Source organism: Notolabrus celidotus, chromosome 16 (assembly GCF_009762535.1).
Source record: "Notolabrus celidotus isolate fNotCel1 chromosome 16, fNotCel1.pri, whole genome shotgun sequence".
Taxonomy (NCBI): domain Eukaryota; kingdom Metazoa; phylum Chordata; class Actinopteri; order Labriformes; family Labridae; genus Notolabrus; species Notolabrus celidotus.
Window position 1 is genome coordinate 26,072,046 of NC_048287.1, and position 25,149 is coordinate 26,097,194.

The 25,149-nt window shown below is 41.4% G+C and overlaps 1 protein-coding gene across 3 annotated transcripts; it reads left to right on the forward strand.

Moving 5' to 3' along the window:
• On the forward strand, positions 1 to 24,564 carry ago3b (argonaute RISC catalytic component 3b). 3 transcript variants are annotated; one of them, XM_034704558.1, is made up of 20 exons: positions 1 to 180; positions 361 to 642; positions 9,595 to 9,766; positions 9,867 to 9,987; positions 10,985 to 11,193; positions 12,296 to 12,432; positions 14,334 to 14,468; positions 14,608 to 14,695; positions 14,786 to 14,933; positions 15,101 to 15,220; positions 15,319 to 15,462; positions 16,098 to 16,264; positions 16,378 to 16,562; positions 16,736 to 16,895; positions 17,098 to 17,188; positions 17,279 to 17,473; positions 17,645 to 17,779; positions 17,866 to 17,967; positions 18,251 to 18,450; positions 20,381 to 24,564. In XM_034704558.1, the coding sequence occupies exons 2-20, from the start codon at positions 624 to 626 to the stop codon at positions 20,487 to 20,489; spliced, it is 2,637 nt and encodes an 878-aa protein (XP_034560449.1). In that variant the 5' UTR covers positions 1 to 180; positions 361 to 623; the 3' UTR covers positions 20,490 to 24,564. The 3 variants fall into 3 exon arrangements, with proteins under 3 accessions (XP_034560449.1, XP_034560451.1, XP_034560450.1); XM_034704560.1 differs by having other exon boundaries at positions 16,131 to 16,264; XM_034704559.1 differs by having other exon boundaries at positions 9,598 to 9,766.
• Positions 24,565 to 25,149: the final 585 nt, after the last annotated feature.

The window sequence follows — 25,149 nt, forward strand, 5'->3', positions numbered from 1 at the left end:
TCGTCGCGAGCTTTATAATAGGCAGCGAGAGGGCGGTGTAAGTGCAGATTTTAGACCGGTTTCTCGCCGATACTGAGGAGGAGGACGCTGGGGTAGAGAACTCCACATATCTGCTCGACAAAGCAGAACAACGGATTGTCACGTTAACCCACCAAGACAACGAATTGAGGCACTAAGCGGGTAAATATGTGGATCTTTATGGGTCGTCGAGTTGAGAGTTTGTCGCTAGTTTTCGTCGGCTAAAGCTAACTGACGCTGTTAGCTTAACCACGACTCCGTAAAACTGAACCGGGTTCAACAAACTCTCTCAAACATCTCCAGAGTCTCCTAATAATGTCGTTTTCCTTCCAAATACAACAGCAGGAACTTCAGAGAACGGACGAAGGGACATTCGGTGTAACTTGGAGCTGTCATTAGCGGCGAAGCAGCTCGAGGGAGGACTTCCAACCCGAGGGGAACCCCGAGCGGCCCGGTTCCACATCAGCGACTGAAGCCGGGGGAGCAGGGGAGCCGCGCAGCCGGGGAGCAGGGGGACGTCCAGCGGATCTACACACACGAGTTCTGACCTGCGGAAAGGAGAAGTGACAACTGGGTGCCGGGTCATCCGGACTGAGACCTCATGAATGGAAATCGGAACAACAGGTGGGCTCCTCTGACTCACGTCCAGGTGTTTCTTGAGTTATGCGCAAGTTTGACCCTCGTGAATGAGCTGCAAGTTGATCTGTGACAGCCCACACTGATTGATTTAAACGAGCTGCCAGGGGGACAGTTGTTTCAAAGAATGTAATGTGTGTAATATTGATCTGGATCTAAAAATACATCTTTCTTCACCAGAATCAGGGGTGTGAAATGCAGAGTAACTCACGATTCTTATCTCTTAATGTTAATGTTTTGATACTTTGATTGTATAAGTGATTGCAGGAGAACCATAAAAAACATGATAACTGAAGCATTCAGATGGAAGAGGCAAAGTGCATGATTACTTTTATTAGCAGCACAGCGAGGAGTCATGTAGTGAGGTCAACTTTGAAGGGAAATCTGTTCAGATTGATGCATTATTTCAATAAAAATATGCACATGTGATGCCAGTGATACGATAGTTCCATCAGGAATCAATATTTTGTCCTCATGCTCAGCATCATACCAGAAACCTGAGTCACATCAGCTGTATCTCTTTCCTATGAAGTGTACAGATGAGCAAACTTTTCACAAACTTTTTGAAAGCTTTCCCTCCTTCACATTCAGTCCACAGGACTAAATCGTGGTTGTTTTCTTGCCTCGAGCTAACTGACGTTTCTTCCCTTAAAGGTGAAAGGTCAGCATCCAAGTCTCATGAGACTGAGCACAGGCGAAACCTCAGTGAGCCAGATCACAACTTTGAAACCAGCCTGTCCATCCTGTAGTAGACCTGCACTGCCAGGTTTCAGGTCGACCTGTGAAGACCTTGACATGTTATCAGTAGGGATGCACCGATTCCACTTCTTAGGTCCCGATACCGATATTGATACCTTGGCTTTGGTATCTGCCAATACCGATACTAGCCGATCAGATCCTGGTATTGATTTGACAATCTCTATTCCTTAATGTGAGGATAGAATCATGTTTTGGCAACTTCAGGCTCTTCTGACTTGATGGTGAATTGTACCTAGGTTCCAAGTGCTAAACCAGAGGCTAGAATCCCTTAATTTCAAGGATCCTGAGCAATTAAATCCAATAACCTGTCTGTGTTTTCACACTTTGAATCCATTAATAGAAGGTTTCTTCCTTCTTTGCAGTAGGCTACAGCTGACGTAAAGTTCCTCCTTTGGGCTTCCATTATATTTTTCAGCGTGACTTCCATCTGTCGAAACATTAGCGCTGCACATGTTGCAAGTTTCTGGCAGAGTTGTTAGCACAAGAAGCGTGACATGCAGCTAAACTGCAGAGCCTCTGTAGTTATCCTCCATCATGCTCCACCGGGCAAAAACACACAGACCATGCGGTGCTGATGATGTAGGAGACACACATGACTGTTGTAAACACAGAAAAGCATAGAACTGAGATGAATAGATCTGCCGTATGGATCAACACTATATATCGGCCCTTTTGTCACCGATATCCGATCTAGCTTTTTGAGTCCGATCTAGCCGATATCCGATACCAGGATCAGATCGGTGCATCCCTAGTTATCAGGGAAACAAGTTACTGCCATTACACCACGATAGGGATGTAACGATACTCTCAACCCACGATTCAATTCGAATCCTGATATTTTGGTTCACGATATGATTCGAATCCCGATTCTCTAACGATTTTCAAGAAAACTGGAATAAACTCAAAATTTAAACAACTATTATTTTATTTCAATTCTCAGATATGGACAGTTGCAATATATATTTTTCCTCTTATATTTATTTGTAAACAAAGTAATCCATTCTCATTTTTAAGGTGTGTTTTAACTAAAACCACTGCACACTAAAATCACCACACAAAAATACCTTGTTGGAAAATTTCAGAACAATTTTAGAGAAATGGAAAGTGAACGATTCCCAAATGAAAGTATTAAATATTCAAACAAGTAAGGTAAATCTCTTTAAATTAGGGATGTATATTTCAAGTGTTGTCCTTGAAAGCTCTTTGGAAATGTTAATGATCAATTATTGTTTAATCATTAAAAAGACGTAAGAGTTTTCCATGTCAAAAATAAGAAGGTCAAATGCGTTTTCTCCCTAAATCAAATTTTCATTCATGACACAGTATATATAACTGACGGTATTAAACAGCTACGGATCATATTGAGGTGTTTCAAAATGTTAAACACGCTGAATATCAATGTGAGGAGCAGGCTTATAAGTAATCTCTGTGGATGCATGGTGATATGTGAAGACTCAGACTACAACATGTGGATTTACTGCAACAGGACGACTGAACAGGATCATATTTTGGACTCAGTGTCCAGTTTTCTCGTTCTTATTGTGAAAAATAAGCATGTGAACGCGGTCAGGAGCGCAACCGGGTCAGAATCAGCCGGTGGCGGAGAAAAAAAGCGCTCATGGAGACCTGTCAGTCAGCTGCAGCCCCCAGCTGAGCGTCTCCGCTGTGTGCAGTCAGCTGATTCTGAAACATGCTTTAAACTTAAAACACCTCCACTCAGCGAGTGACGAGAGAGCTGCGCAAGAGACTTAGTGATGTTGAACAAGCAGACTAAAATGCAGATGGCGCCTTCTACTGTTTGAGATAACTCCACTACAAGTCAAACGTTTTACTCAACACATCAAATGTGATCCAAACGAAAAGCGGATTAAAGATCTCGTTTGATTCAGACATTTTTAAAGATCCAATCCGATTGGTCTAATCAAACAACTTGTCCCAGGCTTTCAGAGTCACTAGTTCGTCTCTAACGAGCACTATTTACTGCTTTCATAGTGTCTCACAGGTGTGTGAGCGGTCAGTTTTGCGCCGTGTGGGTGTGTGTGAATGGCCACGCACACGCACATGTGAATCTCCCAAACCAGTCTCACGGGTTATTTGTTCTGTCGACGTCACTCTTTGTCGGCTGTCAAAGGCAGGTGGCGATCCCGTCAGGTGTGTCTGAAGCCTCAGAGTGGCTGGGAGGTGCTGCATGTATGTGTGTGTGTATAAGTGTGTGTGTGTGTGTGTGTTCACATCAGTATGAAGGGCAGCCTTTCACACCAGCTGCTGCCATCGTTACCCGAGCTATCGAGTAATGTTCAGTTAACCGCTGCCCGCGTTAATTAGGAATCATTCGAGCATGGCAGCACATTATTCAATTTACTTTGCTGCCAGGGGCGCAGTTTGTGAGTCGCAGCTCGTGTGTTATTGATGTTGGTGGGGGGTGGGGTGGGGGGTCAGCGCTGGACCGGGAGAAGGGAAAGAGGGTCAAACTGGTTCGCAGAGACTGACCCATTCATATGCCTCACACTCTGTGCACTTTCGAGCGTATGAGCAGAGCAGAGGGCCGCTGTATCGGACAGTAACACTCTGATCTTATGAAACAGATTTAGGTTAAAGCAATACTCTGCTTTTCATTGTTAAACCCTTGGTATGTGGATATTGTTGAAGGAAGGTGTGTACCTTTTTATAATAATTAGTAACTTGTTGTGCTTTCATCACCAAGAGCCTCGGGGGATGTCTTCACACAGCTTGTTAGCGCAGACCAGCAGTCCTCAATCTTGAATCAGTCTTAAATGAAACACTTTATTCATCCTGCCCTCTTTTCCAAGCAGAGATACCTTCTCCCGGCTCCTTCTGACGGACACATTGAGGGCATGTTTACAATGGAGAGGGAAAAGTGGAGTGCTTAACAGCGTGGTGATGACACATGATGAAATTATTTTCCTTGTCTGAGAGAGAACTTGGTCGTCGACTCTCCAGGAAAACTTTTCACACAGACCAGTCTCCTTCTCGTGTAGGCTGAAGTTAAAGGACAGTGGGTCATCCTCATTTAAAAAGCCTCCTCACTTTATGGATATTCCTGTGAAATTGTCCTCCATTTTCTACACCTTTACACATATACTAGTCATATTATCAGTAGGGATGGGACAAGATTTTTTGAATATTCATTCTCTTATTAAATTGAAGAGTTAAAATGAATATTATCTCATTTTAAAAGTCAAATTTGTCATCGTTTCCACCGGTGCCTGGTTGTAATACGGTATTCCCACCAGGCGGTGCCTACAGAGCGTCTCAAAGCTGTTCGCTAACTGCATTAATTTACAGAAGAAGAAGAATTCTACCTTCATTAAATAGCAAAAGAAAAAGAAAACATTAACTACAGGCGCTGGAAATACGTGTGTCGTGGTGTGAGAGTCAGAAATGGAGATAATTGCAGAGACTAAGCACACATGCCACACGGCTGCATCATAGAAATACCACCATAAAGGTCAGGACAGATTCTGACAGTGCCTGCTTCTCGCAGCACCTCGCCCGGCGCTCGATTACGAAAAATTTCCAATTAGATGCCAGTGATTATAGAATAGTATCTTGGCTTGAAATGCACATCCCTGATTATTGGCCAATCTGTCGGTTACTATCTGACGTTTAAAGCTCCTGTGAAGAGTTTTTAGCTGGATATGAAAGAGACTGAAATTAACAGTGAGTCCTCTCTACTAGACCATCAGCAACACAGTTGACGATTTCTGTTTGTAAAGTTTTTATGCCGGTAACCACAGCGAGGGGTAGGTGTCATGGCCAAATTCCACCAGATCTGGGTCCGGTCTGTCTCCGATCCGTCACAGCACCGGATCTGATAGGTTTCTATTCTAGATTCAGATTCAGATTCAGATTCAGAGAACTTTATTAATCCCAGAGGGTAATTTGGTTTGCAGTGTACCAGCTTGTCGATAAACAACACAAACGCTAACAAACAGAAAAACAACACTCAACAGTCAACATGTCAGTGACAACATCAGTGCAAGATGGGTTTAGTTAATGTGTTAACTTCCACTGGATCCGCTCAGTTGCGTTCAGAGCCGATGGAGCTGGACAGGAAGTCAGGCACCAAAACAAAATTAAAACATCCGGGTAATTTTCAGAATAAAACACTCTGTGTTATCACAGATCGTATTTCACTTAACTGTGACAACTAACCGTCATGATGAGCGGAGCCAGGCCTGGAGTCAACAGGTCAGAGGTTTTCAGAGGACCAGAAAGACAACATGGATGAGGAGAGGAGGAGGATATTTGTTGATTCAGTGAATACTGCGGGAAAACCTTGGTCCCATGACTCCAGCTGTCCAGACGGACCGGACATGGATCTGGTGGAAGTCCTGTGTCAGACTAGACAACTAGCATGCTGAGGAAACAGCTTCTTTTTTTTTTTTTTTTTAAGTCACAGCAATTATTCAGAGGGAGTGATACATTTGATTGTGAAAAGGCAGAGAGATTGAGAAGTACCACTTTGTCCACAGGGGGCGCCAAAACCAACAAACTCTATGTTCCTCAATTTAAAAAATACACCTTCTCTGCCGATCGTCGTTTTAATACTTTGAGTAGACAGGGTTGACTTAAACACTTTATCTGAATAGCTGGAGTGAAGCACATTAGCCGTCCTCAGCGTTAGCATCGTGATGTCAGAACTGGACAATATTACATCTGTACAGAGCTCTCTGAGATGTGTGGGTTGAATGTCGTGTCTGTGCGTGCTGCTGATTGTGTGATGCATATTTACGATGAAGCGGCCCGATAAGTGCTCATTAATCTCTCCATTGTTGCTCGCTCTACAGTGAACCTTTGTGTTTTGGGGTCATTACTGGAGCAGAAGCTGCTGTCTGACTTCCGCACAGTTTTTGATTTTTTTTTTTCTTATTTCCTCAACAAAAGGTCGGATTCCGTTTGTTGTCACTTTTATAATTGCCTTTCTTAATCTTTGCATGAAAATGAGGGGAGAAACGATCTCTAACACTCCAAGGCAGAGCAGAGGGAGGAGCTGTGTTAAGAGTCTTTATTAGTTAAGGCGTGTCAGTGAAAGTATACACCCAGTTTGACTTTTAATGACCCTGGTCTTTGAGGTCAAGTAGCAACAGTTTGATTACACCTGTTACCCTGAATGGTTTAAAAAATAACCAAAACATCTGTTACAGTGACATCTTTATGATGCACAGGCCACATCCAAGTTTTTAAAATTGTTGATCAACGTCTGTTTACTAAATTTAAAGTCCAAAAGATACATTTACATTTTGGAAATACCCCAAAAGTGACAAACCCCTTTGTTTTCTGACCCAACATCAAGACAGGATAAGTTCCAATCCCATCTTACAGATAGGAGTTCCCCCCGGCAGTCTAAGCCTATAGCAGCATAACTAAGAGCTGGTCCAAGCCTGAGCAAGAAAATCTGGGACTGTAAACTTTGAAAGATTTGAAAACTTTTAAATATTCTTTGCTGAGCTGGTGCTTAGTGCTGAGTTTCCACTGTGCACATTATGAGTTAATTGTTTGGCCTTCAAATGTCAGATTGTGGAGATATTGATCAGTATGTCGTTTACCAAAATACTGCAGCTTCAACTGTCTGGTTTAGTCCACAGCTCAAATAACACATTTCTTTTTCATAGAGGAGTAAAGAAAGGACAAAATATTCACTTTAAAGAAGCTGGATTTAGAAAGTTTGACTTCTTGTTCCTTTAAAAAAGTAGTTTAACTGATTTTAATAATCCACAGCTGATCTTTAATAAGTTTATTATTTGAACCCTTGTGTCCTAAACAGACTCTGGACGATACTCAGTGAAGTACAGTTTTCTCAAACAGACTCTGAATAGTCTGAGGTCTTAACTTGAGTCTCAGTCAATGAGATAAATCTGTGTGCACCTGTTTTTCTACCTCCTGTCAGCATGCCTGTAGTTGCCATGGAGAAACTGTACCAGCCTGAGTGGTGTCTCCATGGCAATGGCACAGGGGAGGAAGCGACCTAAGGGATGTAGATATGTAACACCTAATGGCAGGTTCAGGGTCAGTGTCAGACCTCGACCTGCGATCTTCAATCTGACTAATTTCAGAAATTTCACTCAGAGCTGCTCAGTGGACAATATTGTTATTATTATTATTAATAATAAACATTTTTAAATCATTATTATATTATTATTTTTTGTTGTAATTTTTTAGTGTTTTTGTAACTATAATTATATCATTATAATAATTGATTTAAAAAAAATAGTTGTTATTCTTTATTTTTTAAAATTATTATAAAATGATTATATCATATTATTATTGATCTTTTAAAATCATAGTATCTTTATTTATTTAGTATTTTTAGTATTTAATATTATTATTATTATTATTATTAATAATAAACATTTTTAAATCATTATTATATTATTATTTTTTGTTGTATTTTTTAGTGTTTTTGTAACTATAATTATATCTTTATTATGATTGATTTTTAAAAAATCATTGTTATTCTTTATTTGTTTTAATTATTATAAAATGATTATATCATATTATTATTGATCTTTTAAAATCATAATATCTTCATTTATTTAGTATTTTTAGTATTTATTATTATTATTATTGTTATTATCATTATAATTATTAGTAACCTTTTACTATTTTCTAATTATTTTTTTACTATTATTATATATTTATATTATTTATTTATATCATTATTATTGTAATTGTTTTTTTTATACTATTTTTATTACTATTATTACTTCTCTATATTATTATTTTTACTTATTTAAATACTTATTATTATTATTATATACATTTTGTAGTATTTTTCAGTATTTATTACTATTATTATATCATTCTATTATTATTATTTATTTTATTTTATTATAATTATTATTATTTGTCATTTTAATCACACTGTCTTTTCTGTCAAAAAAACTCCTCTGGATAGTTCCCCCCCTTAAACTCCTTGCGTATGTTCAGACTGTATGTCATGTTAGTCATTGTGCGTGCGTGTGTGTGTGTGTGTTTGTGTGTGTGTGGGTCCTCTGACTCACATTTGTGGAAACTGCGCGGCTCTCTCTGTCTGTCTGTCTGTGTGTGTGTGTGTGTGTGTGTGTGTGTGTGTGATGTCATTTAATTTCTTTCACCGAGTACTTTCCAGTTTGGCATTTCTGAAAATTGGTGTCAAATTGTCGTGGTGTGTCAGCCGCCTACTTTTCCCTCTCGTCTGGCGAATCGCTCTTTATTTGTAAATGTCACCAGACCCTGTAACCTTTTTCGACGGTCATTATCGGAGGGACGAGGAGAAAAACGGCATCAGCCTGTTTGTTTCAGTTTTGTCAGTTTGATGGAAGGAAATCTTTTCAACGTCCCTGACCATCTTCTTTCCTCCTTGTTTAACCACTTCCTTCCTCCAGTTTGTCGTCATCACAAAACCCTGAGCGTCTTTCAAAGGGTAGATTACATTCAGGATAACTGCTGCCAGCTCTGTTTCTCACAGTGAATGTTGGAACAAAATGCCCCGGAGCTGTCAGACATAGTTTGTTAGACACGATTTAACAGATACTGTAGCTTGTGTCATTTGTTATGTTAGATATTAAGGATGAGAAAGACTTTTACTCTGTTGCTTAAGGAATAATAATCTCTAAATCCAGAGATAAATGCTCACAAACCAAAACCAAAATAACATCTTATCTTAAAATATGACAAGTGAAATTAAATCTGCGGGCCCTGTCATTTTAGCCACTTGGGGGTGTCAGCATGAGAAGATGTGAACACATGATGTAAATACTTGAGGGGCAACACTTCAGTCATTTTGAGCAGTGTTTGTGTCGAGCTGGCTAATTCTCCAGTTCAATTTCGACCGTCCCTTTAAATCTGTTTTGGTCCGACCCATGAGAAACATCTGTGTTTTTAGCTGCTGGATGATTTCTGAAATGACAATAAGCTGACTTTTATAGTCGTGTGTAATGCTTTATCACAGAAATCTGAAAATGAAACTAATGAGAGAGAAATAAACATTTAAGTTACAAATATTAAACACTAACAAAACTACAGAAAGGCACTTAGAAATCTGTGTAAGGCTCAGGTGATAATAAGCATCTTAACGTACTGTATGTAGCTCAAGACTTCAACACAAACCCAGATCTTAAGACTGAAATGATAATAACAACATATATATTTGTTTCTTTCTGTCATGTGTTTCTGCAGCAGCAGCTGAACCCCCAGCCCTCTTTGCATTGCCACGCAGACCCGGCTATGGCACCATCGGGAAGCCCATCAAGCTTCTGGCCAACTGCTTCCAGGTTGAAATACCCAAGATTGATGTTTATCTCTACGAGGTGGACATCAAGCCGGACAGATGTCCTCGCAGAGTCAACAGGTAACAGAACAATATCAACAAATCAGCACTTCTCTCTGTTTGTAGTTTACTCTAAATGTCTGATGGAGATGAAATGTTGTGTTTCTGGTGCTCTCTTCAGGGAAGTGGTGGACTCCATGGTTCAGCATTTCAAGGTGACCATCTTTGGGGACGTTATGCCAGTGTACGATGGGAAGAGGAGCCTTTACACAGCTAACCCGCTGCCTGTGGCAACTGGTGGGGTAAGACTTCACATGAACGTTTGAAGGCTGGTGTTTTGTGTCAAAGAAAAATCTAGTTTAGCTCTACTAAGAATGTCATGGTCTGTAGAATTGTACTTAAGTTGGGTTAAATTTAGGGATGCATTGAAAATTCGGCCAAGGAAAATTTTGGCTGAAACTGGGCCAAAAGTGCATTTTTGGTTTTCGGGTGAAAGACTTTTATCATCGAAACAATGCAGCTGAAACAGAATGTTGTGATGACGCAAGCTAAAACCGCGGCCAGTACATGCTTGTCTTGATAAGGGCAAATATGTCTGCATCCGTTCTTCCTTTAATCGCAGCACTAAAGCGTCTTCTAATCAAAGAGGTTTAGACGAACCACGGAGTGAAAACAATGAAAAGTACACTCTTCGAGTCTGTCAGCACACGTTTCACTGAGATCCATCCGGATCCTCTGCACTTCATCGCGACTGTGCTTGATCCGCGCTATAAGGATCATTACTTGGATGTGGGAATAAAGCAGCGCGCTCGATCCAGCGCAGGGGAAGGAGAACAGAGCGCAGAAAAAGGACTCGTCTCTCTGAACCAGATGAGGGGCATGCACCCTCGTTGTCTGATATGTTCAATGAGATCCTTGATTTTAGTGAGGTTAGTACACAGTCAGAGCCATAAATGCAATGGTAGGGGAGACCGGGGACAGTTGTAACATTTTTGATATTTCTGTCTATAACTTTGAGCTTTTTTAACCCAGTGTGTTCAAACTCCTATACGAAGTAACTTCAAGTGCCTGCTAATAAATGGCCTAGAAAATGCCTGTGCAACACAAACAGAAAATGCATGGTCCCCGGTTTCCCTACTAGTAATTGGCATAATAATTTCTTTCGGTTTTCTGCCTTGTTTTCCTCATTTTCGGGTTTCGTCCAAGAATTTTCATTTCGGTGCATCCCTAGTTAAATTACCCATTGGATATAACAAGCCCTGATCTGAGGGCCACCGTAACCCTTGTTTCCCTCTTCAGGTGGATCTGGATGTCACCCTGCCAGGTGACGGTGGGAAGGACCGCCCGTTTAAAGTCTCCATTAAGTTTGTGTCGTTAGTCAGCTGGCACATGCTGCATGAAGTCTTGACGGGGCGCGTTGTGGGCGAGCCGGTGGACCTGGACAAACCGATCAGCACTAACCCGGTTCACGCCGTGGACGTCGTCCTGAGACACCTGCCCTCCATGAAGTGAGTTTCCTCTGATCCCCCCTCCCATCATATTGGCTAATTTCACAAACTCTCTTAATACTGTTTTAAGATTCAGTTATCTTGTTTGTGTTCAATTTAAGCTGCTATCATTTAACAGGATCAGATCCGTTCAAAGAAAGGATGATTTAAGAAATGTAAAACTGATAACTCTTGCAGATATTTAAATGAAACTCAGTCCATTCATTTTAACATTCTAAATACATATGTTAGAATCTGCGTGAGTCCACCTGGTTACGTATCCAGCATGCTTTGAGCATTGATGTGGTCGCTCGCTTCATCGAGCGCCATCTTCTGGCAAAAAATCATAACATAGAACACAATGCAATACCTCTCTGCCTTTTATAGGATGCAGCCAACTTTTTATAGGACAATAAAGTTATTAAAAGTTCATCTTGTACACTGAATGTTACAGAAAATCACTCTTTAAGCTCAGCAAAGCAAAAATATTTGAGATTATTTCTAGCTTTTGACATTAAAAGTTTGGTGTAATATTTCTTGGCCACTCTATTATTGCTTCTCAGAATGATAACTACTGTATAATTTGATCTACCTTGTTATAGTAGACAAGTTTCAGGGACAGAAGGATGAAGATATGAGTCTTACAATCACTAAATGAAGCATTAGAGGAGAGTTTCTTTCACGTGAGTTTTGGTAATGAAATTTGACCCGGGTGTACTTTCATCCTGGAGCTGCTGCTGCGAAGCTTCCCTAATTTATTATGTAGTATTTCAACCACAATGAGTCACATATTGTAACAGGTGCTGTTTGGTGGAAACATATATGGGCCTTAAACAGGTGGACATACAGTATTTCTGCTGGCTGAGGCCGGATTTGGATTCCACATGGAGGAAAGGATCAGGAGCATATTTCATGGAACAGGTTCTGCCATTTGGCGAGTCCATTAAGCAGAACAGTTTTTAGAGATCTAAATCCTCCCTTCCTCGTGTGGTTTCAGACATGTAACTCCAGCAGTTCTTGTGTTGTGGTGTTCTTAGTGAACCGCACAGGGAATACACCTCCCAGACTACCGTTTTATTTTTGCACCCTGCTAACCTCTGCGTCACCTCTCTGTCCTCATCAGATACACGCCAGTCGGAAGATCCTTCTTCTCCTCCCCCGAGGGCTACGATCATCCGCTAGGTGGAGGGAGGGAAGTTTGGTTTGGCTTCCATCAGTCAGTACGGCCTGCCATGTGGAAAATGATGCTCAACATTGATGGTGGGTTAAGGAGTGTTAAAACAAAGACATTCAATGTTGTAGAAGTGTGATTGTTCACTCTGGTGTGTGTCTGTTAGCTTTGCATTGCATAAAAACTGAAGCATGTGGGAACAGCTCGCATGAGCCTCTCTAAAAGCAACAAAATGTATCTTCAAAGATCTCTTAAGATCACTTCTTAGTAGTAAAAATAATAATAATGATAATAATAACAATACATTTTATTTATGGGCGGCTTTCAGGCAAAGTCAAGGTCACCTTACAAATGTAACAATAATAAAAACACACTTAATATAAAAAAGCACTCTAAAACAAACAGTATACAATATGAAAAGAACACGATGAATGGAAGGGTGAAATGCTACAAAAAAATACATTTAAAAAAATGAACAGACATTGTAAAGTTGTTTTAATCCCCAGAGAAAAAAAGATTCAAAGTGCTTTTGTCATTGTTCTGCCGACTACAGTTCCAGTCTTATCACCTCTGTTGAAACCAGCATAGACTCTTTAATGCTTATTTGACTAGCTGAGGAAAAAGCCTTCAGATTTTCCTGCATACATTCGCAACCTTTATCTTTAACTTTTATAATATATGCAGTATAAATACAGATGTAACAAAGAATGAGCAATATTTAAGTAAGTGAGCTTTGATGGTGTTTGTGGATAAAGCATATCCGAAGCCCTCTTTGCTGTCTTCATGCTAATCTAAAGTAACCAGCTGCTGACTGAAGCAACACACATACAAAATATATATATAACTATATGTACACATACACACACACATTAAGAAGGCAAGTCATTCTACAAATGAACTCTTGACAAGCCTCATGTTAATTAGAAACCATTCCAGGAGACCACTTCATGAAGCAGACTGAGAGAATACCAAGAGCGTGCAAAGCTGTCATGAAGGAAAAAGGGGGCTACTTTACAGAATCTAAAATATAAAACATATTCTGTTTTGTTTAACACTTTTTTGTTCATTAAATAATTACATATATGTTCTTTCATAGTTTTGATGTCTTCAGTATTAATCTACAGTGTTCCAAATAATTGAAATAAATACAAACTTTTGAATGAGAAGGTTTTTTCAAACTTTTGACTAGTATTGTATACTAAAAGTTAAATTACATCCCTTTCAGTGCCTTCTTCCTTTTTTCTGGGATCTACCACAAGTTCATATTAGTATCCCGTTCTGTTTATTTATCCTGTATAAGCCCTTATATATCTCCACTTTTAATATACTCATTAAATGTTTCCAGATTCCCTCATTAAGGTACATACCCTGTGCCATATTTTTTAATCCAAGCACTGATTGTTGGTGCATCAGTTTTCTTCCAGTTAAAGGCCAATGTTCGTTTTGCCTGCAGTAGTACTTCAAAATATGAAAGTGATTCTGATTTTGCTCTGTGACAACAACCAAAAAAAAAAAAAAACACTTTCCAAAAATCTAGCTTCAGAACACAAATATTGAGTATTTTCATGTCAGCTCTGCGAAGCGGAGGTTCTGGGAACTAAAAATAAAAAAAGCTTCCCATTCAGATGAAGAGAAATTGTACCTCTTGTGACCAAAAAAATTGTGATCAAAATCTCCCTCCTCCTAATACACTGTGTCCAGTGCTGTTTTATAACTTCTAACCATGTTGAACTGCTGTTTTATTTGACTCAGAACCTTATGACCATCTCCAAACGCCCTACTTCTCTGCATGAGACCTGGAATAAATACAGCTAGTGTACTAGTTCAGAGAAATGCTAATGTGCATGCACAGGTCAAAAATGTTTTGTCTAAAAAGTTACACACAGTGCAACAAAGTCAATGCTTTTTTCTTTAGGGACAAAAAAGTCACCTTTATACTTTGTTTCTTTAAAAAGCGGACTTTGACTGACCTTTTCTTGTATCGTTACAGTGTCAGCCACAGCTTTTTACAAAGCCCAGCCGGTGATCCAGTTCATGTGTGAAGTCCTGGACATTCACAACATCGACGAGCAGCCCCGCCCTCTCACAGACTCCCACAGGGTCAAGTTCACCAAAGAGATCAAAGGTGAAATTAAGTTTCACTCTGCTGCAGGGTCAGACCTAACCCTGTATAGGAGACATTTATTATGATCCTCTTTACTTCTAATCTCTGAATAAAAGCTTGAGCTACTGATCCTTATTTACATCCTCCTGAATCTTCACAGGTCTGAAAGTGGAAGTGACGCACTGTGGAACCATGCGTAGGAAATACAGAGTCTGCAATGTAACACGACGCCCTGCCAGCCTCCAGACGTATGTTTCTTCATCACACCGGTAAACCTGCCATCGAAGCTGCCGATGGCTTGAAATAACAGGAGATTGTTGTTTTCTTCACACGCACAGATTTCCTCTGCAGCTTGAGAATGGTCAGACAGTGGAACGCACAGTGGCACAGTACTTCAGGGAGAAGTACAACCTGCAGCTCAAGTACCCCCACCTGCCCTGTCTGCAGGTGGGCCAGGAGCAGAAGCACACCTACCTGCCCCTGGAGGTAAGGATTGATGGTGACTGTAGAGCCTCATTCACACATGTACAAAACTATTAAAAATTGATGCATGTGTGAATGCAGAGAGCTGAAAATTTCACCCTGACTTCAAGTGGTAACTCCAGTTGTAACCGAGTCAGATCATCAAACCAAATACTGTCTTTTCCTCTCAGGTGTGTAACATTGTGCCCGGTCAGCGCTGCATCAAAAAACTAACCGACAACCAGACATCGACCATGATCAAAGCTACAGCTCGCTCCGCACCGGACAGACAGGAGGAGATCAGCAGGCTGGTGAGCGTCAAGACAACCAGAGATGAAACAACAATAAACTCACTCTCGTTTTTATGATTCCTTTTCTCTAACATGGTTGTTCTTTTCTTAACTCTTAGGTGAGGAGTGCAAACTACGAAGCGGACCCGTTCGTCCGGGAGTTTCAGTTCCGGGTTCGAGACGAGATGGCCCAGGTGACGGGTCGAGTCCTGCCTGCACCCATGCTGCAATATGGCGGCAGAGTGAACTCTGAACAATTCATGGTACCTTCCTCTTTAAATCACGCTTCATATGCATGTGTGTCTTTTTACGTGTCTGAGTGTTTGGGACAGCAGGGTGTCTTCCTGTTCATGCTGGATTAACAGTCCTGATTTTACCTTTTAATCTAACTTTTTTTAACTTCAGTTGCTCAGATTATTATAACCTCAAAATCTCAAAAGGTAGAAATGAGCCACACTTAAAAAAACGTGATTCAAACTGATCTTCTGTTGGGAAATCCTCCATCTACAATCAGATTTGTCTGTAGATTTAATCTACAGTTCCAGTTCAGTCAGAGTACATCTTGTCAGTCTCAAACATCTCTTGTCTTCTTTGTGTGTGTGTGTGCGAGAACTCTTACTTGGAAATTTGTTGTGGTTTTACTATCTTCAGAGATAAGGGCTCTTAGTTTGAAAGTAGTCCCTGTTTTGCATGTATGCCATAAAAACATCAAATACAAGCTAAATGCACGACTGAAGCACAATCTGATACTGATTTGATTCCACTTCTCTGACCGGATCATTCTCAGCCTGTAAAACAATCAGTAGCACTTGATCTTGAAATCCCTCTGCCTCCTTTGAAACTTTGAATCCATCCTTTCTCTGTCTCCTTGTACTCTACGTGTCTGTGTGACTGTCAGCCCCAGCAGATCAACCCTGCACTGTCGTTGCAGAACCGCACGGTGGCCACGCCCAGCCACGGGGTGTGGGACATGAGGGGGAAGCAGTTTCACACCGGAGTGGAGATAAAGATGTGGGCCATCGCGTGCTTCGCCACCCAGAGGCAGTGCAGGGAGGAGATCCTGAAGTGAGTTCACCACAATGACTGTTATCGCTCTCTTTCTATTAAACACGTAGTAAACAAAGTGGTGAAACTCAAGGATGTGATATAAAGGTCATGTGTGATCATGTCTTACTCAGGAGCTTCACTGACCAGCTGCGCAAAATCTCGAAGGATGCTGGGATGCCAATCCAGGGCCAGCCATGTTTCTGTAAATACGCCCAGGGAGCTGACAGCGTGGAGCCCATGTTCAGACACCTGAAGAACACATACGGCGGTCTTCAGCTCATCATCGTGATCCTGCCCGGGAAAACGCCAGTCTATGGTATTTAAAACTTTCTTTCTACACCAAATGGAACATAGCAATTACCCACATAGCACAAGTCAGTTTAACAAGAGTTGGATTTTGACCCCTGACTTTTAGGCTACTTTAAGACAAAATTAAAGAAGGAACAGTAAGCAAAGAAGTAAGATTAATCTTCAATCTCTGACCCACAGCTGAGGTGAAGCGTGTGGGTGACACCCTCCTCGGCATGGCCACTCAGTGTGTGCAGGTGAAGAACGTTGTGAAGACGTCTCCTCAGACGCTCTCAAACCTCTGCCTCAAGATCAACGTCAAACTGGGAGGAATCAACAACATCCTGGTTCCACACCAACGGTAAAAACAACACATTGAATGAGCCCTTGTTTCACTTTGTGGTTGTGTAATATAAAGAGGCTGACTCACTGTACTTTTCTAACAAGTCAGTGTAGTTTGTGTCATCTGATCTGTGATCTGGTCTGCAGGCAGTTCAAAAGAGTTTGTTACATCATGTAGATTACTCAGAGGATAAGTTTTGTTTCTGTTCTCATGTATCCAGACCCTCAGTGTTCCAGCAGCCTGTCATCTTCCTCGGGGCGGATGTCACTCATCCTCCAGCAGGAGATGGGAAAAAGCCATCTATAGCAGCGGTGAGAGACAACTTCAATAACTCTCTTCAATAATCTCACATTCATTCATGTATGATGACCTGACCTGTCTGAAATGTTGTCCCTCTCCAGGTGGTAGGCAGCATGGACGCCCACCCCAGCAGGTACTGTGCTACAGTGCGGGTCCAGAGGCCCAGACAGGAGGTAATCCAGGACTTGGCTTCGATGGTGCGAGAACTCTTGATCCAGTTCTACAAATCAACTCGCTACAAGCCGACCAGGATCATCTTCTACAGAGACGGAGTGTCGGAGGGACAGTTCAGACAGGTGGGACGGCTTTACATGTTGTGTTTGGCTCTGAGTAAATAAGTCACACCTGTTTATGAAAGCAAATCTGCAAAGCTGTTATTTTTTTCCTGTGGAGGAAGTATCTGACATTTAAATCTTGATGAATAACAGGATGTCACCGTTCTCTTGTTCTTCTGTATGTTTCTGCAGGTGCTGTACTACGAGCTGCTGGCGATCAGAGAAGCGTGCATCAGCCTCGAGAAGGACTACCAGCCGGGGATTACTTACATTGTTGTGCAGAAACGCCATCACACACGACTCTTCTGCGCAGATCGCAATGAGCGGGTGAGCAACACAACACAGTCCTTCTTGTGGGACAGATTTAACGGCATATCAGGAGACTTGTTTGTTAAATTCTGTTTTCCTGTCAGGTTGGACGAAGTGGAAACATTCCTGCCGGCACCACGGTGGACACGGACATCACACATCCCTACGAGTTCGACTTTTACCTCTGCAGTCACGCTGGAATCCAGGTGAGCTACCCAGATCCAAACAAGCCTCGAGTTTGGGATCTTGGGGCGTATATGCTTTGCTAATTCTTATTTAGCTATAGGTAGATAGTCTGTAGAATACATTTAACAAAGAAGTGAAAGAGTGTTAAAGAATATTTTACAAAGCAGTGATTGGATGAATGAAAACATATCCGTTTCAGTCTGTCAAACACACACCACTATTTTTAGCCCCTGCCTGTTTGTCCTCCCTCCACGGAGCGTCGTCCTCTGAGGGTGTGATTAACTCTCGCTCTCTCCCTCCCAGGGTACGAGCCGGCCCTCCCACTACCACGTTCTGTGGGACGACAACTGTTTCACCGGCGACGAGTTCCAGCTCCTCACCTACCAGCTGTGCCACACCTACGTCCGCTGCACCCGCTCCGTCTCCATCCCAGCGCCGGCCTACTACGCCCACCTGGTGGCCTTCCGAGCACGCTATCACCTGGTTGACAAAGAACACGACAGGTGGGGAGAGAGTCTCGGAAATATTTAGATTAAATCAAAAACATCAAAACAGAGAACACACATGACAAAGGCGTAGCTGCAGCTGAGTCCGTGTCACTACTACTGTCAAGGATCTCAAAACACCCTTGCCTAGTGCACCGTGACAGATCCTTGGTGTAACACTGCTTACATAAAGCACTGAAATCAATGCTGGTGATCCTAAATGAGCTGCAGGAGCAAACCAGGCCACCAGAAAGAAGACTGAATACTTTTATGAAGACATTTTTAAAGCCTGTTATCTCTGCTGTCTGGTGGGTGTCCAACAAGCTGTTTAAGGGCACACGGACAAAACAACCTTTGTCAACGTTCCCACTTAAAAAAAATCACAGGAAGTGAAATGCTTGACTGTACAAAGAAAGCAGTGGCCTGATGCACCAGTTCTGCATAAGTAGTTTACTAAGTTAGGGTGTAACGTTCACACTAAACCATACGTTGAAACTAGTTGGTTTGTAACTTAAATTAGTTCAGGGTATAATCTCCCCCCTAATAAGCTCCTGCTAGAGGGGTAGTACCTTTCGGGGGGCAGGCCCTGCAATGCTGAACGTGTCTGATTGGTAGATTAACCGCAGTGTTTTTATTCCGCACACTGTCCACAATAACATCACAAACATCTGTGATTCACTTGATTTCTCTTTATTTTATTTGTTCTATCTTTTTGGTATGTGTGTACTTTTCAAAAGGAGAAGATGTGATTCACTTGATTTAGCAGCTTGTAACAGAAGTCTTCTCTCAGCCAACCGCGAATGCGTCTCTCCTGGTGTTACGGTTTTAAAAGTGACCCTGTAAACTGGAGACCTTCAGCTGAACGGTATTCATGGAAATGCAAACTAGTTTTTTGTTTTTTTTAGGAGGATTTCAAAATATCCTCATCAGATATTTAAGACATTTATGAGGGATGCATCTGGCTGAAAGTCAGCAGTTAACAGGGCCTCTAAACAAGCTAACGGCTGATCATAACTTCTGTAACTCCTGTTATTCAACAAACAGCAACATAAATATGTAAAATATGACAAAGCACTATGATACAGTGATAATCTATACTATAAAATAACAAAAGTGACTTCTAGTAGTGAAATTGTAAACTACAACATACTCTACATTACTGCAGCAGTACTCTAATGTTGGGCAGATGTACGGAAACATAAGTGTGAGTTAAGATCAGAGTCATCATACGTTTAATTAATTTAATCTATCGCAGAGAGCATGTTGCCGACACATCACAGCTTGTAAAAGTCTCTGCTTCTCCTCATCCTTTAAATGACCCCATCTTTAAAAACAGTGCAACCATGACGAAGAAACTTTCTAAAATTTCAGATGTAACGTATGCTAACGTTGGAACTACCTTTAACTAGCTGGTGCAACGCCCAAAACGTTAGTAGAGTGTAAACTCCATCCTAAATTAGAAATTACGTTCAAACTAGGCTACGTTTTTTCTTAAGCACAAATGGTTCTGCACAGGACAATATCAGCTTTGTCCACAGGGGGCGCCAAATTCAACACTGACAGAAAATTCCCTACTAGAGCTTTAAGTCAGATGTTTTCTTAAGAGTTTAAGATTATTACTCCCAGTGCTTTTGTACATAGATAATTTCTAACTATTCTGCGCTTCTGTATATACTTTATTATATTTTTGCTCCATTTTATTTGATCTTTATTTTATTCTATTTTATACGTATTTATATCTTATTTTATTCCTTCTTCTATTAATATTTTGACTTTCTTACATACTATTTATAAGAGCTCTGTAATGACCGAATGTCCCTCACTAGGATCAATCAAGTATTTCTGATTATCTTGTAAAACTCTGAATTTGATTGGACTGACTCTACTAAATCTAAAAAGTAAGCATGTTTTTATTCACTACTCTTCCTCTGTTGTCTCCTCTTCACAGTGCGGAGGGAAGCCACGTCTCAGGCCAGAGTAACGGCAGGGACCCTCAGGCGTTAGCCAAGGCTGTTCAGGTCCACCACGACACACTGAGGACCATGTACTTTGCCTGAACCCCCACCTCCCTCCAGTTCCCTCCATCTACTCGGACAGTCTCAGTGTCTGACTTGCATCAGCAGCCACCTTGTCTCACGCGGAGTCCCCCCCCCCCCCCCCCCCCCCCCCCTGGGCCGGTGCGGCTTCTGTCATCGGAGCTTGACGACAGCTGCTGTGACTGTGTGAGGATGTAATAAGCCAGAGAGGAGCTACAGCCACGTTATGCAATAAGAAACCAGCCAATCGTTTTGTGCTCCCAGCCTTTGTATCTCTTACTCACCTTCATCTCCTCTGCTGTATCTGAATCCAGTGGATTAACCCTTTACAGCCTGTCACATCCACCACTTCCAGTTTGGAAAACAGCTTTAAGTTTTATTTTGCTGTCTTTACTTTTAAGTGTCTAAAAACAGCGGAGCAGCAGGGAATCCAGAAACTGCAGTGAGGACCCAGTTCGCTCTGTAGCCTCACACTGAGCCTGAGGTTGGCGGTTTATATTGTAGACGGTTTTTACATGTGTGTTTGAGGGTTTTCTGCTTGTTTAGACGCAACAGTGTGCACGTCATTTCTCCGTCGAGCAAACGTGCGACGTCTTAGTCGCTCTCTCGCTGCCTTTGCAGTTACTCCTCTCTCTCCCTTTAAGCCAGTGGTTCTTCACAAGTGTGACTCGGCACGCTCCCCACTCAGACGCTGAATGATATCTTCATTTCATTTCACACAAAGCCACGTACAGCCATCGATTGTGTGTCGCTTGAGGCCTTACTGCGAGGCGAGGTGCATAAACAAGACTGTTTAGAAAACGCCACAAAGAAACGGACAGTTTTTAAACCTCTCTCTGTCTTGCAGCTCAGCTTGGTACAAAGTGGAAAACCAAACGTTTCTGTTTTACTTCTCTCGCCTTCTCTTTTCTTTTTTAACTTAAGTCAACATTCAGCAATATAACAGAGCAGTTAGAGTCCCACAATCTTTAAATCCTATGACTTCTTTTACTCGAAGAACCGACCAATGTAGGCGTCAAGTGCAATAAGGTGTGAGCGAGCGTGGTGAGAGGCGAGTGATTTTCAACCAGTGTTGGCCTAGTAGAATAGTTTGATTTGTGGGTTCTGGCAAGTGAGGTGAACTTGGACGTTGGGATGTTAAGTGTTCATTCACATTCTTGTGAATAAGGAGGATTGATGCTGAACACATGAGGGTGTTTGGATCAGTCGTTAAACCGAGTTAAACAAAGTGCCTGATTCGGTGGTTGGAGATGAAAACGTCGGCGGGATTGAAGGTGTTTAGTCGTATGTTAGTTAAACATTGCACGGCTGACCGTACATGATCTAAACGCGTGTGTGAAAATTTCTAATATTTTATCCTCTCAATTAAGGAAATAATCACTTTCATATCCTTTAAACTCTTTGTTGCAATCACAGTATCAAAGATCACAACACAGGAAACAGAACTATTACTGACGGCTGCAACGGTTAACTCCAGTGCGACTGTCATTGCTTTTATTAATCTGAGTAATATCCTCATCATGTGAATATCTGAGCTGTGGATCAAACACTTTTAGGAACACCAATTTTAATTCTAAATCAACATTTAATGGACTTTATTCTCTCAGTAATGAAATACAGAGCGAGTTGAAGCCCTGCTTATGTTGGTTATGAAATATGACAATTATTCCCCCTTCATCTGAAGTAATCAGATCACGATGATGGACGAAAACAAGCTGCTTTTATTGAATACTCCAGAAGAATCCAAACGTTTTAGAAACACACAGACGTCAAATTTGCACAAAGTCAGCAGTTTTTAACCCCTGATATTTAAAACATGCATCCCTGGAATAATCTGTTCATCGTATCTTTCTGTAGATCAACTGCAGCTGGAGTTCAGAGACGGATCGTCTTACTTCCTCATTCATCCCATCACCTTAAACATGCTCTGTTAGTAACCCAGCATCCTGAAGCGTGTCAACAGCTTTTAAGCCTTTTAGTCTGAAAACCGTTGCCAGATAACTTTCTACTGATTGTCATCGTCCTGCTCTTAAGGTGCTGTCTGTGAAGGCCTTGCAGTGCAGTCAAACAAAGACGAAGCCTTCAGGTTTCATCACTTGGACCAAACCAACGTGCCTGGTCGGGGAGAGGGGTGGTGGTGGTGGAGGTGGTTGTGGAGGATTGACGGCTCTCTGCTCTAACTCACAGCGTTGCGTTCTTGCGTTGGTCGCCAGAACCAAACTGAAGCTGCTACGAGACAACTCGTTTATTTATCATCAGACACACACAGGCTTTCTACATGAATATAATGAGAGGAGGAAGAGGAGGAGGAGGATACGGTATTTTACTGCACTTAAGAATACAGATGCATGTGTTTTTATTGTTGTTTGCAGTCGCAGTTTGTGCTTGATTATTTCGCCTCTAGCTGAAGAGTTTTAATTCAAAGAAATCCGAACAGATTGCCCCCCCCCATGCGCGTGTTCGATGTCACTTTGAAGCTGTTTCTTAATGTCAGACATTACCAGCATTGATTTTACTTGAAAGAGAAACTAGTCGAGGGCATGTTTAAGTGTTGGCTCTGCTTGAATTTTTGAGTCTTTATATATTTGGAGCCTTATTAACGAGATTACGCTCACAATGCCACGTACAGGAAAACCGACCTCTGGAGCCTGAACGCAGCAGGACTCTGTCTTATCAGATGCCTTTTTGTCTCAAAAGTGAAAGCATTTTGAAGTCTGGGGGGTGAGATATATTTATATGTAAAGATATTAATGTAATGCACACACCACTTATTTTTTCTAACAAAGTCCTATTTGAAGCAAAAGCGTGCTAGCTGTAGTGAAAAATGGTGTCTAATAATGTCTGTGAGATTTTTTTTTTTCTTCTTCAAATTGAATAATGCAATAGGTTTACTTACTTGTGTGTTTGCTGGTTGACCTGCTACTAAGTGGAGACTGTTAGGGGGTTTTGTTTTTAATCATGTAAGTGATCACATGAACCTTCAACCCTCCTCCGCACACACCTGTGAACTCCTCCCCCTCTTACTGTCGTTTTATCATCTCAGAAGCTCCTCCCAGGCTTTTATTTTGAAGGGGGCTTTCAACGTTTCTCAACACGTGAGCTGCAAACTGCATCAGAGCTATTTTTAAAATGTAACTTAGCATATTCATGAGAGGAGGAGGGTTGAAAGTTCATCCTCGGACCGATTCGTCCGTTAACAGACTGTGCCTTTCCTGATGGTGCTGAAAAAAAAACACGAGTAAATCAAAGAAATCTTAACTTTCAGAAAAGGCCGCAGAGGCCCAGAGTCTACAATGAGAAGTATATATTGATACATGACGATACTGTAAGGTGTGATAGTGTGTGTGTGTGTGTTTGTATATGTGTTTTCTGTGTGCGTGTGTGTGTGTGTGTGGATAACTCTGACATATGCCAAGAATACAAAAATATGCAGACCTGATCAGTGTGGAGCTGACCGGACCAAAAGGCCTGTGGGGATCGGTTTTAAAGGACGGGCACTCTCAGCACAACCCAAAAACAAGAACTCCTCAAAGTTATGAAAAGAGGGAAAACAAGTAGCTCCGTGTAGACGTTATGTAGCATTATTTATTTAACCTTTTTTTTTCTAGAGGGGGAATGGCGGCTCGTTTACTGACCGTGAACACTTTTTTTTCCCCCTCCGCTTGATTCATTCTTCATCACTGAATGGACGGCAATAATGACACAGGTGTGCGTGCAATCAGTGTGCAAGTCACCGTCTCTGACCCACTTCTGATTTTTTTTTACCTACCTGGGATTAGCTCGTTCCTCTATGAGTGCCCGTCTGCCACGTTAAGGGATTCCCCACATTACTAAATCTATACACCTCTGTGGTCAGCTGCATATCATACTCAAAAACAAGACAAATGATGTTTGGGTTTCAGTATATTCATGTGCTTTTATTATTATTATTATTATTTTTTTGCCTGATTTAGTAAATCGTGTCACTTTTAGAAGTAAAACTGTACGTCAAGACCTTTTTGTCTTAACACTCATCTGATCCTGGTCCTACGTTGAGCCTTTTTATTTGGTTGTCATATTTAATTTTTTGGAATAAATACTCTATGTATGAAACATGCTTGTGTGTCTCTTATATTTGAATATCAGATCGATGGGTTTTAAAATCGGGAAAACAAAATGAAGATATTGAAAGCTGTGAAAATGAGGCAGGAAGATAACTTCAGACGAGGTGAGCAGGACGTCTCTTCAGTCGTCTTTCAGCTCTCCTTCTTGGGGCTTCATGGGCGACACGACTTAAAACACAAATGATCCAAATGTCACTTTACCCCAGAACTAGGGACTTTACCCCTGAACTACGTGCGTTTCGACCGAAGGAACCAGGGTCTAAATTTAGTTCAGGGGTAGATAATCTCCCCTTGAAAAGCCCCTGCTTTGGGGGTAGTACTTTTCAAAGGTCCTGGGACTTTCAGTTGAATGTAACGGTGTTTGTGGAGTTTACACAGTTGTTGAAACACAGAGGGAGTTCCTTGGAGTGCATACTGGTTTAGTTTTTTTACTAAGATTTCAAAATATTATTTAATATAATTTTTTTTCTCCATACGTCACTGTCCTGATTTGCACAATCTACCCGGGACTTCAGCCCGCGGTCGAAACACAGACAACAATGGTTGCACAGGAACCTTTTAGTTCTGGGGAAAGTAGT